General features: G+C 44.0%; 1 protein-coding gene across 1 annotated transcript in view; it reads left to right on the top strand.

The window, feature by feature from the left end:
• Nucleotides 1-18951, top strand: part of RFTN1 (raftlin, lipid raft linker 1) — a 186459-nt gene that overhangs the window by 146310 nt on the left and 21198 nt on the right. Inside the window, 1 exon segment of the mRNA XM_006907267.3 lies at nucleotides 700-815. Within this exon segment, the coding sequence (XP_006907329.1) occupies nucleotides 700-815 (116 nt within the window).

Here is an 18951-nt window from a genome sequence, read left to right as displayed (position 1 = left end):
CTGTTGTAATTTTCTTTACACCCTTGTTGCCCAGACAGTCTTGAATCATGCTGTAGGTGTAGTGTATATTTGTCGAATGGTACAGAACTCAGAACCTGGTACATTGACTAATGCAATGCCCAAGGAAACGTTTTCAGTGGTAAATCATTTGGGAAAACTCTCCCTTCCCCCAAATTGCACCTCTTGACAAGAGCTGCCTAAAGTGTTGTCTGTACAACAGCCCACACCATGTGAACTTTCAAGAATCAGTGCATCTAGAATGAGTCTGACAAGCTCAGATCTGGTGTGTTATATCTATCCCCCTTTAAAAAAAAATCTTTTAACCTAAATATAGTTTTCTTCCAAAAACTGTCTCTAAATGGCTGTGTTTTACCGTGAATAAGTTCTCCCCAGTGCATCCTGACGTTGGAGCGTGAAAAGGAAGGTAAACGCATGAAATCAAATGATGATTGCTAACAATGAAATTTGGGCTCATAAAATCAAGGATATTATTCAGAACTGCGAGGTAAATTAGTCTCATTCATTCTGATGGGGCTAGACTCTATGGCTGTGTGTGCCTTCTTTAATTAACATGCTGAAAAGATGTTCTGATTGAGATTATTAATGAATGCAGCGAAAATTTTTGCTGCTTGTAAGGCTTCTGCCACAGACGTTTTACAGAATACTCCCCTCCCTCCCCGTCTTTCTCTTTTTTCACAGATTCCTTACGCAGCTTGACAGATGGAGTATTCATCTTTGAAGCTGTTTCCCCAGAAGATAGCAAAACCATGCAGGGCTATGATGCTATTGTTGTCGAACAATGGACGGTCCTGGAAGTAAGTGTGGGATTGGCAGGGGCATTTTTTTTGTTGTTCAGATGGTGACTGTTTTGTTCACTTGCTGGATCTGCCTGTGGCTGCTGTTCAGCTGTGGCTTTCCTCTGAAAGGCAGCTTGACCTGGGTAGATCCCACAAGGACCCCATTCGTCCTTTCATGCCCCTCATTTTCCAGCCTTCAGTTGGGGAATGGGCCCCATGTATCCCTTTCTGTAGGAAAAACACGTGGCATCAGACCCTTTGGTGTAAAAGATTCTTCTTTCATTAATTTGCCTATAACTGAAAACTCTAAGTGACATAAATGAGGCAAACACACAGTTTGTGGCCTCTGTAATAATAAAAGCAGCATCGTTATTGGAGCTAGACCCTATGGCTTCCTCTGCCAGAGATCCTCCGAAGACATTTATGCACGTGTGCTCGCTTAATCTCCACAATAAGCCTATGTGCTAGGTACCGCGATGGCTCCTATTTTACAGATGAGGAAACTGAGGCACAGAGAGGTTAGGCCCCTTGCCCAATGTTACACATTAAGTGCGGAAGGATGTCTTTGAGAAATGTTGACCCTTGAGGCCACCAAATTACAGTGGGCAGAGGAATTGCTCAAGCCACTTTCTTCTAGGACTTTGGAAGAACCGATTTATTTCTCAGACTCTGGTGTGTACTTTAAAGGCATTTCTGCAACTATGGAAGCATGGACTTTTTAGGCTCCTCTCTTGTCCACCCAGCATCCTGGATGTAAAGGGAGAAGCTATTTGAGCATAGAGGACTGATTCCTGAATGCTCTCGAGTAGGCCCTGGAGGAACACAGGAGTGGTTTTGCTCTAAGGGGCCCCTGACAAACCTGGGTCTCTGTGCCAAAGTAAGACTGAGGTGGATGCAGCTCTTTGTGAGGGGTGTGGATAACGGGATCCACTGGACAGCATGTGCTCGCCGTGCCCTCGGCACTCTTGGGAACTGCAGCCTGGAGGCGAGTCCCTCATCTGGTTTCTGGGGTGGGGCGCCCCAAGGGCACCATTACTCAGCAACTGCTTGCAAGTGTGACAGCAGCAGAGTACAAAGAAAAACTGTAGCAATCAGAAACAAGCATTCCAAAAACATAGCATCCAGGGAGGGTTAGGGTCAGGGCCAAGAGTCCTGAGGGCGTAAGTAGTAAGGAAAGTAAGGAATCAGATGATGACCCAGTTTGTGATCAGGCTCCATCAGTTCCTCCTGCCTGACCTTGATCCCAGTGAGTCTTCATGCCCTAACTGGAAATGGGATGCAAAGAAAGTGAGACTCGGTCTGAATTGCACAGTCCAACACAGCAGGTCATATACCCACTTAGGACCCTAAACTTCTTCAACTATTAAGATGGGGGCAGTGCAGTTCATCCAGCCCACCACATTAACGAGGTGCTTGAGGACTCCATTAAAACAGCCTCCATGCCTTAACACTCAGTTTGCTCTGTAACAGCCGGCTGTAACAGCAAGCCATGCATGGCTGCACCAAAAACAGGTGCATGTGGGGAATCAATTGGCAGGCAATGAAAAAGATGACTTGATGGCAGTAATCCAAGATCATCTAAGAAAGTCGTTCTCAAAGTGTGGTTCCAGGACCAGCAGCATCAGCATCACCTGGGAAGTTGTTATAAATGCAAGTTTTTAGGCCCCACCTGGACCGACTGAATCAGAAACTCCAGTCATCTCTGTTTCCACAAGCTCTCCATGGGATTTTGATGCACAGTCAATTTTAGGAACCAGTGTCTAAAAGAACAGTACAGATGCCACTCTCACCATATATCTGTGATCTCATTACTTGATGAAAGGGGTGATGAAAAGAGTACCCCAGTGATTTGTCTTTCTTTAGCCTTTGATGCTAACTGTGACCTTGATGCGTAACTGGAGTGAATGCATGCCATGTAAAATTTTTGTGGGAGGGAGATAAGGTTACAAACTAAATAAATTGTCTTTTTAATGTAAAGGTCACTTTTATGGGTTAAGAAGTTAGATCAGAAAATATTAACATTTATTCAGAAACTTTTCTTGGATTCACAGATTGGTTACCGTTAAGTTTACCAATTTTATTTCTTTCTCAGATGTTTGAACTTTTCCCCTAGACTTCTTATATGTTTGTGCATTAATCTATTAGGCAATGTTAGTTTTGGCTCATGTCATTGTCCCCTGCTACCATCCCTCCCCACCCCCACACACACACTTCAAGAATGCCTCGGCTTTTCCCAGGAATCCTTGGAAATGAAATAGGATTTTAGAGACCTGTGATAAGCCCAGTGGTGTGCAGCAACTTATAAAACCAATATCCCAACTCGATATTCAGTGACAAATTCAGTCAGATTGGTAGCTTGAAATTGGCCATGGCGGAAGTATTCCACCATGGAAACTGTCAAACGCTAGAAATTAGGGATTTTTCCCCCTGGAGAGCTGGTCGTAATTGTTTACCAGAACACCACTGGATGGGCCTTTATTTTCTCACATTTTAAATTATACTGTACAGGTGCGGCTGGCATCTAGTTAGGCAGAAACAGATTTTCTTAATTTTCATGACAGTGATGACAAGTGGATTGATGGTTTTGATGTTGTTCACCAGTTTTTCCTGCTCAAGTCTTCAGACTTGCTCTCCCCTATGGTATCTATGGAACATCTCCAAATTTCCCACAGTGGACGGAGACTGCTCTCCCTCTTAGCAGCATCAGCCTCTCAAGGGAAAAAGAAGAGATATCTTTTAGACAGACTATAGCCCTATGGGTTTCTCTTTCTCTTTGTAGCTGGTGTAGGACTCAGCTCATAAGTACCTCCTCCAGGAAATCTTTCAGACTTCTTCAGGGTTGAAGGCCCTTCCACTGTGTTCCCATAATTCTACATTCATAAGCCTATCTCCTATTATACTCATTTTTATTTATTCATCCACTTTTCTCCCTTCACTCTGAGTTTCTTGGCCTGGGGATGTTCATCTTTGTTCTCCTGGGCACCTAGTAAATGTTTCCTGAATTGGGATGAAAGCCTTTGGTTCAGCCCAAGGATAGACTAACATTTCTCAAACTTGAGCTTGTATCAGAATCACCTGCAGAAATTTTTAAAACTCAGCTATCCGGGTTCTATCCCCAGGATTTCCTATTCAGCCCACTTTAAGAATCTGGCCTTAGGGGAACCATGTGTGTAAAGCTGGGTTATCAGCACGGCCCAGCAGTGTCCAGTCCACAGCAGGTTTGCCTACAGCTTAGCTCTTTAAAGAGACTCTGTCAGACACCCACTCCGACCTACAGACAGACAGGCCCTCTTCTGCGTGCCCCTTCCCGTGGGTGGGTATCAGTCCAGCTCACTCACTTTCTGCCCTCGAGACCCAGCTACTTCCTCTCTTCCTCACCCTTTTGGCCTGTGGGAAAGGTCTTCTCTGTTCAAACCCTGGCCAGGTCCCTCTTGGCTTGTGGTTGACCCTGCTTTTCTGGTAACCACTGCCCTTCCAGGCTACCACATAAGCTCTTGGGCTCTGACCTCAAAACATCTCTAAATAGCTATTTCTCTTTTCTCACGACTGGCACTGACTTGTCCCTTTCCTGCCTCTTCATTCCTGTGCATATCCATATCCCCAGCTGTGGACAGATGTGCCATTCCAGTTCAGCCACATCTTCCTGGCTTCCCACCCTCTCTCTCTCCACACACACATGTATACCACACATAGCAGAAAACCTACCTCACTCTTCACAGTTCTGCAAACAGTGCAGCATCTGGTGTGGGTATGCATCCTGGCTCTCATTCCAAATGAGTAACTGAATGTATAAAAAATAAACCACCCTCTCTTCGTTTTTCCATTTTTCGATTGTGTAAATGGGGACACTGGTAAGAACCTCTCAAAGTTGATGAGAATTAAAAGATAATATATTTAAAAGTTGTGAATGTAGTAGTTAGCATATAATAAGTAAATACTACTTCCTTTGTCAGTCACCTGGTATCATCAGTTAGAAAGATCCTCTCCCTGTTGACCTTGATCTTGCTCTAAAAGCACAGAAGAGGTTGGGCTAGGGAAAGTGTAGATTCAAACACAAATAATTGCATTTTTCTCTGTTGGAAACCTATGGCCTAAAATTAAAGGCAGTGTGCAAGTCCATCCATAGGGCATTTATAGTGGGTATTTTACTTTCTTTGAGTTTACAATCAGTTAGAAAGATCCTCTCCCTGTTGACCTTGATCTTGCTCTAAAAGCACAGAAGAGGTTGGGCTAGGGAAAGTGTAGATTCAAACACAAATAATTGCATTTTTCTCTGTTGGAAACCTATGGCCTAAAATTAAAGGCAGTGTGCAAGTCCATCCATAGGGCATGTGTAGTGGCTATTTCACTTTCTTTGAGTTTACAATCTACCGCAGTGGTCCCCAACCTTTTTGGCACCCGGGACCGGGGCTCCTATGAAAATCTAATGCCTGATGATCTGAGATGGAGCTGAGGCAGTAATGCTAGTGCTGGGGAGTGGCTGCAAATACAGATGAAGCTTCCCTCGCTCTCCCATTGCTCACCTCCTGCCGTGTGGCCCAGTTCCTAACAGTCTGTGGACCTCCTGAGGGCTGGGGACCCCTGATCTAGAGTGTGAGCAGAAAGGGTGATTCTTTGAGAGGAAAGAGAAAAGCTACATGAATGAATAGGTAAAGAGTAGGAGACAGAGGCAGGACCCTCTTCTCTCTGAGTCGGCATATCCTCTAGCCTGACAACCCAGCAGAGTTTTTGGACACCATCAGGGCCCTTGAGCCATAGAGCCTTCTCCATCTCCATCACTTTCCTTGGAATGCCTTCAAGTTCATCAGTGCTTCTCTTGAAATGTGCTGCCAGAACTGAACGTAAGACAGTAGCAAAAGCACTTTTAGTTGATGCAATTGGTATGGTGGCTGGTGGATAAATTGAAAAAGTCACTTAAAAAGAGCCAACTAAAATCATATTCGTATCTTACACATTTTATTTTAATGTAGAATATTTAAATACACATCCATTTGCCAATCTTTTCGAGTTTGGGATCTGCTGATTGGAATTCCACTTCATCTTTCTTGTTATAAACCACATCCAAAGTACGCTGTCACCAATATATGGCGTCAGTTTCTTTAAATCTAGGAAAGGGATCTGACTACAGAATCCTTTTGTTTTCAAGATCTTTTTCCTAGTCTTTTCCAGCTTTTTCCCCCCACATCTAATTCAGCCACGGTTCGTTCTTTTAACCATGTCCTTTGTCAAGTCTCTTCAAAGCATTCAATTTCGTTTTCCTAGAAGCAACTACTCTTTCACTTACTACCAGTTTAAATAATTTAAATTAAGATGCATCATTATGATAATGGTTTTAACTGACCTAAGCAGGTCTGGGAACACATTAGGCTCACCCATGATATGCTCGGTTGCTGAGATCAGAAGGGCACGAGCATCCTGGAGAGCAGCCTTCTACCTGTGAGGGCTTGGTCTCCCTAAAGCTATACTTAATCTGCTGGTGCAGTTAGAGGTCGAATTCATTACAGATTTCATCCTGTGAGGTTCTGTGTAGGCAGCTCTCTCCATCCTCTACCTGTGCATTCCATCTGTTGTTGGACTGACTCCCAGCTCATCTCACCCTATTAGTTTCTACCCATTTTTCCAGCCTGTTGAGACATTTTTGATCATGGTTATATCATCCTACATTTGTCAGGAATCATCCTAGCTTTGGCTTCTCTGAAGGTTTCATATGTAGGGTGGCTCCTGTCCCATGCAATGTCAGACAGACTGGATGGAGGACACAGTCCTTTGGCATGCTGTCAGAAGCTCTCCTCCAGTTCCTAATGCTATCCAAACCTCTCTGCAGATGGCCTGACTGTTCTACCTAACATGTCACCATCTTATCCCTAGAGGATTCATGAGAGGCTTGGTAAGATGCATTTCTGTACTTGAAATTCACTCTGGGGCATACCTCCACCCCACCTGTCCCATAGTCTTGTCCAACAACGTATTAGGTCTTACTTGTTCATCATGAACTTCTTTAGGCTGCTGGGAAGCAACCTTTTGTTGCCAAGGGCACCCAACCACCTTTTAAATAACCTGCACTAGGATTTGCCAGGGAGTTACACCAATTTCTATGGTATCTAGAATTCACCACCTTCTGCTCTGACAAGGAAGCCAATATTTGTTCTGTTTAACCATCTGGCATTTTTTTCATTACCACAGTTTCTCCAGGATCATTACTTTGGTTCTGAGATCATAGCCTCTAGGGCCAAAAACAGTTCTCCTCCTTCTTTCTGTGATACAGAAGATTTTCCAGTGAATGATCACTGTCGTGAAAGGACCAGGGCTGACGACGCAGCCCCTTCCAGGCTGTACCTCTACTCTTTTTCCAGCCCAGAGCAAGTCACAGCACAGACGAGGTCTACGAGGTGCTCAGGACATCCTTAGATCTTTCTAGCAGCTCTCGGTGCTTTTGTCTTGATCAAATCTCTTGTGTCCCACCTCAGCTTTGATAGTGACACACCACCGTGCCAAATGGTATAGCTGAGCATTTTTCTTAAAACGTAATTCATGTAGGCTTGATGAATTTAAAATGTGAGGTACGCTTTGGAGAGCAGGTTGCTAACCTCTATTAAAAAGTTTAAATAGCCACTCTACCCATGACTCAGCAAGTTCACACCTCATGTCCATCTGTTCTAGAGAAACACTTTGTTAACAAAAAGGCACAGGCAAGGACATCATTTCAGTGTCATTAGTAATAGAAAAAAAGGAATCAGTGTACATACATGTTCTTTAGTAGGGAAATGGTTACATAAAGGATGGTGCATCCTTGTTACGGGTGTAGTCATTCTGCATAAACTGATGTGGAAGGAACTCCAGGAAATGTTAAGTGAAGACCAAGTTGTAGAATGATACTGTGATGGTTAATTGTATGTGTCAATCTGACCAGGCTATGGTACCCAGTTGTTTGATCAAATACCAATCTAGGTGTTGCACAGAAGTTACTTCTTAGGTGTAGTTAACATTCAAATCAGTAGACTTTGAGTAAAGCAAATTACTAATCCTCTGTAATTAGGTGGGCCTCATTAAATCAATGGAGGGCCTAAGAGAGGGCCTGCCCTGCAGACACTGGACTTGCCAGCCCCACCCCCAATCAGATGAGCCAGTTCCTCAAAAGCATTATGTCTCTCTTCTTCCATCTCTCTCTCTCTCCTTCCCTCTCTCTTTCTCTCTCTCTCTCTCTCTCGCTCGCTCTCTCTCTCTCTCTCTCTCCACATCTGTATTTGTATTCTATCTCTCCCTGGCTTATGAATTTGTTGTGTGTGAGCTCAAAAGTATCACTTGACCTGACTGACTCTCTCTCTCTCTCTCTCTCTCTCTCTCTCTCTCTCTCTCTCGCCACATCTGTATTTGTATCTCTAGCTCTCCTCTCTTTCTCTATCTATCCTGTTGGTTCTGTTTTTCAAGAAAACTCTGACTAATACAGATACAAACAATGTGATGCCTAATGGGGAGAAACTTCACAAAACAACATGATGTAATTTCTGTGAGTATATGTAAACGCAGGAAAAAAGGCCTGGTAACAGTGGTTGCGTGTGACTTGGAATGGAAGGATGAAAGATAGCTTTACCTATAATATTTTCACTCTATATAGAGAAATATTCATTTTACTTAAGTTTTTAAAAATTAATTTTTAAAAACAACTAGTTATGTCTCACCATACTTTTTCTTCGCTTAGGCTTTAGATATATAGTTGACCCATGAATAATGCAGGGGTTAGGGGCACTGACCATCGTGTAGTCGAAAATCTGCGTATAACTTAAGTTGGCCCTCTGCATACACGGATTCCTAAACATGGATCAAAAATACAGTTGACTCTTGAATATCATGGGTTTGAACTGCACAGGTCCACTTAATCTACTTACTTTCTTCTTGTAGAAAAGAAAGTAAAATGGGAATTGAATTGAATAATTCTACTTTCTATTGTCTTCAATATATATTTTTTGTACAATTTCTTGCTTTGAATATAGCATTTAAAGGTGTGTGTATGTGTATACACGTGTGTAGTCGCATACATCTAATCTCATTCTAGGTTTCTTCTTCTTCCTCCTTTTTTGCGTTTGCCTCACTTACGTCACTGTTTCTGGAGGATCAGTTACCTTCCCTCTATCCTTGTAAATCCACTCATCAGTCTCTACAGACTCACTGATTTCCTTAGTTGCCTTCAGCTTTTATTCTGTAGTAACACTTCCACCTGGAGCCAGCTTCCCTGTGGGCGTTTCTTGCCATGGGGCCCTATTGAACCTTCTCCTGAACTTCTGAGGTCCTTTTGCATCTTGTCCCTGGAAAGGACCGCTAGTGCTCTTTGGCTGTTTGGAACTTGGAGGGATACTTCACAAAACAATTTCTAAGTTTGTACAGTTTGTGTTCCCCAAGTAAGTCACTCCTCTTCTCAAAATGATGGAGATTTTATTTGAAGGTAGAAACCTCAAAATCCAGTATCATTTCATTGAGTCCTGACTTCCAATCTGAATCTTTGACCTTGTGCTGGGTCATGGAGCCCTGAATGGCCGCTTTCCTCTTTCATCTTTTTTAGACAGAATTTTCCCTCTCGCTCCTCCTTAGCAGCAGCCTCTTGGCTTGGGGGTGGTGAAATGTCATGTGGATTATAGCAGTGGCAAGACAGAGATGATGGGCCAAAACCAGCCCACTGGCTTCCTCATGGGGGCAGTGGCTAGCACTCAGTGGAAGATTATGTAGGAGAAAAAAGTAACTTAAAGTGAAGAGGATTTGTAGGTACAAAACAGAGAACTCGCAGGAAATTGGGAAGCCGCAGAGTCAGAGAGAATGACCTGCTTTTTGCTGCCCTGGGACAAAATCACAAATGGGTGTTTGCTGAAGCCCCTACCCTCAAGGAGCATCCAAGTGGGAAGAATACTTTCTGCAAAATAAGTAGCAAGGCATTGCGGGATGGTATCCTGTCAACTGGAAGTGCCCTGGGAGAAAGCGGAGGCCGACTAAGGCTTGCTGGATGCAGCGAGCTCCAGCTCAGTGTTGACACTCAGGATGTGGGTTGGGGGCGGGGGAAGGCGGGCGCTTCCTGAGGGTAGGAAGTGGCAGGAGCAGAGGCAGGCCAGAAGAGAAAGCACATCTAATTTTTTCAACACATGGTAGATAATGTCAGTGTTCTTCTAGATCCCCTGGGTGCCTTTATATCGATGTGCTTTCCCTTCCAGCACCTGTGCGTCTCTGCTGACACCTGCCTCTGGGCTACTGGAGCCTGCTTTGCACTCAGACAAAGAGAGCCAGAAGGGCCGGGTGTTTAGACGGCCCAGGGTAATCCTTGTCGATGACCGAGGAGGGCATGGGCATGAGAGCCCAGCTCCCTGCCTCAAAGCACAGCCTACCTCCAGAGCTCCCTGCGGGCTGAGACGGAGCCGCTGTTCAGGGGCTGTTGCATAAACCTGTGTCTTTGCTTGGCTGCTGCTGCTTTTTGCGCAGCTCTCCCAGCCCTCACCACGAGCCCTGCTTTAATAAGTTACCTGCACGTGAATCTTCCTCTTGGGGCCTTCTTCTGGGGAACCTGACCTAAAATAGAAAATATCTTTTTAAAAGTTCCATGTGATAATGCGAATTATGTTACAAATTGAGATAAAAATTATTGTGGGTTTTATAATAATTTTAAACAATTTTTTACAATCCAAAAGTGTATGCGCATGTGTGTGTGCATATGTGTGTGTGTATATACATATACATATACATATACATATACATATACATATACATATACATATGTATATAATGTATATATAATGAATCTTCCTTTTATCTATGGCCTTTTGTTCCCTAGTGCCCCTTCCCCAGAGGCACCTCCTCCCAGAGATACACAGAGGTGGGTGTACACACATAGCCATATGTGTAGCAGGCTGAACAGTGCCCCCCAGAAGTCTCAGGTTCTAAGCCTTGGACCTATACATTTATCTTATTCGGAAAAAGGACTTTTGTAGATATGATTCGAGTTAAGGCTTTTGACATGAGAGATTATCCTGTGTATAGGGATGGGTCCTAAAAACAGCCATGTGTCCTTATAAGAGAGGCAGAGGGAGATTTTACACAGAGAGATGTGAAAGTGTCATGAAGACAGATTAGAGTTTTAAAAATGCTGGCCTTGAAAGTTGGAGCGATGTAGCCGCAAGTCAAGGAATGCCAGCGACCACCAGAAGGAAGAAGCAGCAGGAAATGGGTTCTCCCCTCGAGCTTCCAGAGGGAGTGCAGCCCTGCTGACACCTTGATTTGGGCACAGTGATGCTGACTTTGGATTTCCGGCCTCCAAGAATGGGAGGGGACAAACTTCTAATGTTGTAAGCCACCCAGTTTGTGGTCACTGGTTACAGCAGCCCTCGGAAACTGATAGAACATGCATGGATGTATCTCCAAGGGAGCCCTGTGGCACACACTTGACAGCATGTCCGTGTGGGCAGAGAATCTGGGAAGGAGTTTGTGATCAAGGCAAGAGGCTGAGCCGGCGGTGGGTTGAAGGGGGCCCTGGTGGGGATTTCATCAGAGGTCCACAGGTACAGACAGTTGGCCCTAAAGTGATATGTTTTTGGAGAGATGGACCACAATGGAGGAAAGTAGAAAGAAGCCGAGGGGAAGGTCCCAAGGTGAGAGAATAGGGGTAGTGGTTGTCATTATTGTTTAGGGTGCTTTCCACGGTCAATAGAATATCCAGCTACAGGTGACTTAAATGGTAGGGATTTTCCATCTCATCTCACCAAGCAGGAAGCCTGGAGGAAGGTGGACTGGTTGCAGAATCAGCTTTTTCAATGGGTTAAGGACATTCTCAGGGACCTGGGTATTGTCACCTTTCTGCATTCTGGTCCTCAGCTTGTCTGCCAGGTCTCTTGTGATCCTAGGCCCAAGGTGGCTGCAGCAGTTCCAAGCGTTTCATGTGAACGCGATGACAGCTGGGAAGAACAGGGCCCTTTCCTGCCACATGCCCTTTTTTATTAGCAAGTAAAACCCTTACCAGAAACTCCCAAGCAAGCTGTCTCTCGGATGCTATTGGCCAGTGCTGGGTCACAGACCCATGTCACTGTCAAAGGTCATGGTTAGCTAGAGCTGGAGAGGGTGTCAGCTAGGAAGGGGGACCTTTGGCAGCCAACAGTGTTTGCCATTGAGTGGGACTGAAAAGGCACCTCCTAGAGGTGTTTTAAAGAATATCTCTTTAATATGGTTACAGCTCAGATAGTGGGATGACTAAAGGAAGAATTTGACTTTTAATCCCTATCTGTACTTTTTTCTTCCATAAACTCAAGACACCCATATTTCACCTCTTCTCTCAGACACCCATATTTCACTTCCTGTACAAAGTTTAGTTTTACAAATGAGTTAGACCTTTTAAAAATTTTAGTCAACAAATAAAAATTGAGCCCCTACTGAGTGTCAGCCCCTGTGAAAATATGATGAATGGAGGAAATTTCGAGCAGAAAGTTTTGACGCCTTTAACTGAAGGGAAGGAATGCAGTCATTCAAAATGAATGCCCACCCCCTGGCCTTTCCACACCCATAAATAACTTCTGTTTGTTGTCAAGCTTCCTGAGGGGTGGTGAAAGGACTGAAATCATCAGGAAGCTTTTAAAGCTGATGAGAGGGGAGAGGCAAGTGGGCATCTGGTGGAGACCATGGAGCATGGTGAATTTAGAGCCTTGCTGCAGAGAAATGGAGAGTGAAAGAAAATGTGATGTTTTCAGAATCTTGTGACAAATGCATTTAAAAAAAAAATAGCATGTCTTAAAAACCTACAATGCATGCCACAGAATGACAGGAAAGAGACAATGCTCAATGTGTTAAGAATGGCTTGATTTTTAGATTTGACACATGTGTTTGAGATTGGAATGGTAAGAGATGATTCTATAAGAGCTTTCAACGACTGCATAAACATTTTATTATCCTACAGGTCAGAAGTCCAGGTGGGCTCATTAGGTCTTCTGCTTAGAGTCTCACAAGATTAAAACTGAGTGTTGGCAGGGCTGTGGTTCTTACTGGAGGCTCTGGGGGAAGCTCATTCAGGTCGTTGGCCTGATTCAGTTCCTTGTTGTTGTAGGACTAAGGTCTTTGTTTCCTTGCTGACTGCCAGCCAGGGGCTGGTCTTTGCTCCTAGGGACTGCCTGCGTCCCTTCTCATGCTTTCCATATTGTCCCCTGTAAGAAATTTTTAGATGCATAGTCTGGGAACCACAGATGAGGATGGGGAAAATGTTTCTCCAAGAACTTAGTATGTTAAATCAGTGAGTATATATAGAAGGTAGGAGGGTGTTCTTGTAGTTATGTGATTATTCATTGCCACTTCTTGGAATTTATTCTTTTTGAAATCCACTCGGCCAGGAATTTTAGTAAAACTAAAGGAAAAGGAAGGGTCTGTGCATAGTCGAGAGGCTGAATCAGCAAGAACATGCTTCACTTGGGCCCTAGGATGCCATCCTCTGCCTTGTTCTGTTCCACGACTTTTTCAGTATCTCGTACAGAGATCTCAAATGTGGTGGACCTGTGGGAGGACCAGCACTGGGGGCCATGAAAGGTACTGGGGGGCTGTCAGGATCTAAAGAACACAGATATTCGTGGGATCCACAAAAACATTCCAGCTGGGTGTGGGGGCAAAGAGGACCAGGGCATGTTTGAGAGTGGGGAGTGGGGAAGATTCTAGACAACCCACCCATGCCAGCATCAACAAGAGGTGCTATTTCTGAATTTATCTGCTTTTACATGTTGGGTTTCTAAATGAGATTACGGTTGCTGTTTGTGGAGCACGCCCCACTACTTTAAAAAAAAGAAAAAAAGAAAAAAGAGGAAAAAAAACAAGAAATCTTGAAAATTTCTTACCTAATCCAGGTTCTTTTTTGAATAGATTTCCTTGACTTCTTAAACCCCTTCCAGTCTCATTATCTATTAGTTTATCAATGCTAATCAAAGCCAGCCCAATAAAAGATAATGGGGATACATTTAAGTATCAAAAAAAAAAATCAATTGCATTTAAGGTTTAAAAAAATCAATAATCTAAAATAGAGAATACCCGATTTGACAGCAATTCTAATGAAAAATAATTTCATACAGGTCAACAGCATACCCACTCCTCCCCTCCGAATACCCTGGTCTACGACAAAGTGGGGTTTTCCATCTCAAACCCTGTATTGCTTTGTCCCTCCATTTTTGTTCTCTCCTGCCCTCTGCTGAGTCCCTTTCTACCGCAAGTCTTCCTTCGCCTTGGGTACCTTTCCCCCCCTGGCCCAGCTCTTTGTAGAATCATCTTTGATACCATCAGCTGGATTTGTTTTCCCTTCCTTTAGGCACTTAGCATCTTCCACCTTACCTGAGAGTTATTTAATTTTTTATATTATTATGCAAACTCCTTGAGTCAAGGACTAGTCATTCCTGATAGTCGTGTCCCCTGGATCCAAATTAATTTCTTTCATGTCACAATTTTTTTTGCAAACACGGGTTGAATGAATGTAGAACAACATTAGGTTACTACTTATAAAAGGTAACTGGCCATATTTATGAAAATGCACACAGGAAGTTCTTATCTCTCTTTTCTCAGTCTGGTGCCGGCTGACTCAGAGTCTTATGTCCCACCACAACTGCCATATTTGATAAGAGACAGGCAGACCGTGGGGAGGGGAGAATGCAGAAGAGAGGGACCGTGATGGAGGATACATCACCTGGAAATGGTTGAAAACAGTTGGGCATATTTGTCTTGGAGGAGTTAAAAATGAGGGCAGTTTGGTAGCAGGCTCCATCTCTTAGAAGGGCTGACTTATCAGAAAGGGGGTAAGCTGATGGCAAGGAAGAAACTAGGTCCTTTTGGAGAACTCACGTGGAACCAGTCAGCAGCAGAAGATGTTTAATCCTGTGGCTGTCAGCTCCCAAGTACAAGTGTGATACAGATGTTTAGTCACCATCCAGGAAGCACTAGAGCAGTGGTTCCCAGACCCTACCGATATTTGAAATCACCTGGGGACTTGTTAAAAGTACACATGCCCAGGAGATTCAGTGTCAGTAGATCTAGGAGTAGAAATCAGGGATCTGAATGTAAAACATTCAGCCAGCCCAAAAACCACTGGACTGGAGGACCACACTCATCCCTTCCAGCTTTGATAAGCTGGTATGCATAGTTGACTCATTGCTTTTAAGTCAGTGGCCTCTTTGAGGCAGAATTCTTAAACATCCTCTTCAGCTGAGTTACATCACTTCACAAATTGAACTTAAGTTGGGTCAGGAGCTCGTCTAATGAGGCTAAGAGGTCTGTTCTTTTTATAAAAATGATACATGGACAGTTCCTCAAAATAGTAAACATAGTTACTCTAAGACTCAGCAATCCCACTCATAGACGTACAGTTGACCTTCGAACAACATGGGTTTGAACTATGCGGGTCCACTTTTTCTTTTTTCCAATAAATGCTTTAAATATATTTTCTCTGTCTTATGATTTTCTTAACATTTTCTTTTCTCTAGCTCATTTTATAGTAAGAATATAGCATATAATACATATAACCTACAAAACATGTGCTAATCAACTGTTTATGTTTTTGGTAAGGCTTCCGGTCAACAGTAGGTGATTAGCAGTCAAGTCTTTGGGGAGTCAAAAGTCATATGCGGATTTTCAGCTGCACGGAGTTCAGTGCCCCTAACCCCCAGCATTGTTCAACGGTCAACTGTATAGCCAAGAGAAATATAAACATAGGTCTACATAAAAACCTATATACAATCTTCATAATACCCAAAAGGTGGAGACAATCCAGATGTCTATCAAGTGGAGAATAAACAAAATGCAGTATGTCCATACAATGGCACATTATTTGACAACCAAAAGGAATAGAGTACTGATACACACTGCAATGTGGATGAACCATGAACCTGGTGGATTTATCACTAGGCTGTATCAGATCAGGGAGACCAGAGAGAATGGAAGGACTTGTGATGGGGGGTACTGAACAGTCAGGGGTCTGACATGTCCTGAAGGTTGGATATTCCTATTGGGAGTTTCCAGTACCTCAGAAATCCACTTACCAGGAGCAGGGTCTTCAGAGGACATGCTGTGGGATGAGTATGACATAATTTGGCTTGAGGGAGAGGGGAGCAGGAGGAGAGAAGGTTTAGGTAGAACTGTAGTAACTATAGGAGGAGAATATTGACCAAATGCCAGTGTGGGAACGTGGCACCTTGAATGTACAGGCAGAGAAAGTCAGGGAGAGAAAATCTGTTGTGTTGAGCATTCCACAGAGTCACAGTTCTTACTCACTTTCTTTGCAGAATGAACCCAAGGCTGATACAGCCCAACACACGGTGCTTTGTGTGGCTCTGTCTGTTGCCAGCTTGCACAGTGACAGTGGAGTAACCCTTTAACTTCCATTTCCTCCGCTGTTAAATTTTGAACCAACCTTTATTCAGAGACATCTTCTGGGTTAGCCTTTTTATGATAACTGATAAGGTGTCGGGAATCTACTGCACATAAAGGTGATAACTTTGATGTAGTTTTAAGTTCTAGAGTTTTTGCTGATAGACTTCTAGCCCCCTACCCCAAAGTAAATACCTTTTAATTATATACTGTGGAAAATCTCTTTTTAAATTCTCTCTTTTCCAGGTAGTAGATAATAAAACAAAATATATATATGAAAGATTAAAAACATGATCCTTCACCCACCTCAAATTATCTGAAGAGAGTAATAAAGTGGCAAATCCCTTTTACTCTCAGAAAGCCTAACTTCCTCACTCATCAAAGCAAGTGGGAGGGACTTGGCAAGTCACTGGATGGAGAAAATGTTTCGAGTTTAATTGTTATCAAACAAAACTGTTTCCAAGTCTGCGGAGAGGACATGCTCGCCCCTGATGCATTCAGTATGTGTGTAAAATGTCAGCTTCTGGAGGATGTACGCCTCGTGCTGTCTCAGTATGAGGTCCCTGCTGAGCAGCCAACAGGATGTAACAGCTTTGAGTTGCTTAACTGTTTGCACTCAGAACTGCAGCAGCGGCTGTCCCTGCTCATGGTCAGAGTCTGCCCCAGCCATCAGCCCCTGAACCTTCAAACGTCTGACCTCATTATCCCCAGCAGAATCTGAGCCCTATATTGTAATGCACCTCATGTCGCTCAGACAGGCACATGTCAGCAGACAGCTCTGGTAGTATGTTTGGCATGCCATCTCCTGTCCTTCCGTGCCACCAACCCCTCTCTCCTTTCTGCCTTCCCAGTATGTGACTTCAGAGACAATGCACTTACCAGGATCAAATCTCCCTGCTTGTCCTAGAATCCGGGAGAGTGTTATCTTTCACCTGCAGGTTTGGTTTTCCTGCCAGCTTGGCGTGTGTGGTACTTTAGAAGAAGCCAAGGCAGCATCTCAAGCGAGGATGTTCTATCCCAATGTGGGCTTTTATCTGTCCCTCCCAGGCTATGCTGGTGGCAGTGCTGGGTCTCATCGTAGGTTATCATAAATTAGACTTTAGGGCTCCAGTTATAATGCGAGGTTCACAATGTGTCTGGCATAGAGGAAATGAGGGCTAGGTGTGCCAGCTTTGAGTGTGGTGGAAAATGAACAACACTGAATTTAATGTAATAGTAGCTATTACATTTTATTTCTCTCAGATCAGACAAGGTGACTTTCACTATGATTTTCCTCCATAGAGATTTGCATGAGTATTCAGCTCTTCCTATCATCATCATCATCATATATCTATTAGCTTCTTCTATGGAAAAGCATCCCCAAAGTCTAGTGAATTAAAATAACAACACTTTGCTGTCGCTAGGGAGTCCACAGATCAGCTGGATGATTCTGCTGACCTGGTCTGGGCTTGACTAATCTCAGATGGGCTCACTCATGCTTCTGCAATTGCTGACAGGTCTACTGGCGGCTACCTGGTCCAAGATGGCATCTCTCACATATCCGCTAGTTGGTTGGGCCACATGTCTTTCATCATCCAACAGTCTAGCCTGGGATCATCCTTTCATGGCATAGATGAATAGAAGCAACAAGGTCCCTGGAGACCTAGGTTCAGAACTCCCATAACATCAGGACTATTTTATTTTGTTGGTCTGAGCAAGTCACAAGAGCAGTGTGGATTCGAGGGGTGGAGAAATGGACTCTACCTCTTTAGGGGAGAAGCTTCAGTGTTATGTTGTAAAGAGGCCTGAGTACAGAGAGGTAATCATTGAGGCCATTTTTGCAAACAGTCTATCTCAAATAATAACAGTTATTATTATTATTTTGTTGGGCCCTCAAAAGGCTACAGAATTTGTTGCCTTTCTTGCAGTGGTAGAGAAAATCAGGCAAAGATGTGAATTAACCAGCAGGGGTAGATAAAGAGTCTTGGAACAGAAGCCTTCTCTGCACTGCATGTATTTTCATCTGCCCGCTTTTCTACATCTGAGAACTAAGCTTTTTTTTTTTTTAACGTATTCTCTTTGAACGTTATGAAAGCCAAAGTTGTCTAAAATGAGACCGACTGCTTTCTTAGACTCTATTATGTTGGCCTAATTACATATCAGCAAAATGTTTTTCTGGGGCATTGTGTATAAGACAAAGAGGAAAACAGCATCTCCAGCCGGCCCAGTGTCCTTGCCCCTCCTCCCTCAGGCTGGCGGAGGCTGTGGTCCTGCAGGAGGCCTGGGGGAGGATGGGCCAGGAAGGCAGAGCTACTGCAGCATCCACTGGCTCTGAGGGGTTGTCTTTTCCCCAGAGAGAAGGAAGGGGCAAGTCATTCCTTCCTCTCTTCTTCCCTCCACCACACCTCATGGTGGTTTCCATCTGGTGGGGGAACCAGATGCTTACTCTCCCCACCAGCCTCTGGACTGGAATCTCCTGGGGCTGAAGAAGAGGCTCACATGTCTTTGCTTCCCAGGTGCCCAGCACAGAGCCAGGTTGGCTGAATGTGGAGATTTGTAAATGAATAATGGCGCCAGGCATTGCTTTGTGCTTTAGAATACTGAAAGACTTGCTGAGTTTCCTGTGTGCCTGCCCCAGTGTTACCACATCCACTTTCCCTCTGATAAATAGAGGTGGTAAGTTCCTTCTTTCCAGTGTGGCATTCTCCTCCCGCCCTGCCTTCGGATCTCTTGTTTCACCTTCTGAGGGCACGATTCTTATCTTCCCCACATGCCATTGTGGCCCGGGTCTCTGCCTCCTGGGCACAGTCAGGACAGACCC

This window comes from Pteropus alecto, unplaced genomic scaffold, assembly GCF_000325575.1.
Source record: "Pteropus alecto unplaced genomic scaffold, ASM32557v1 scaffold92, whole genome shotgun sequence".
NCBI classification, from domain to species: Eukaryota; Metazoa; Chordata; class Mammalia; order Chiroptera; family Pteropodidae; genus Pteropus; species Pteropus alecto.
This window is presented reverse-complemented; position numbering and strand designations above follow the sequence as displayed.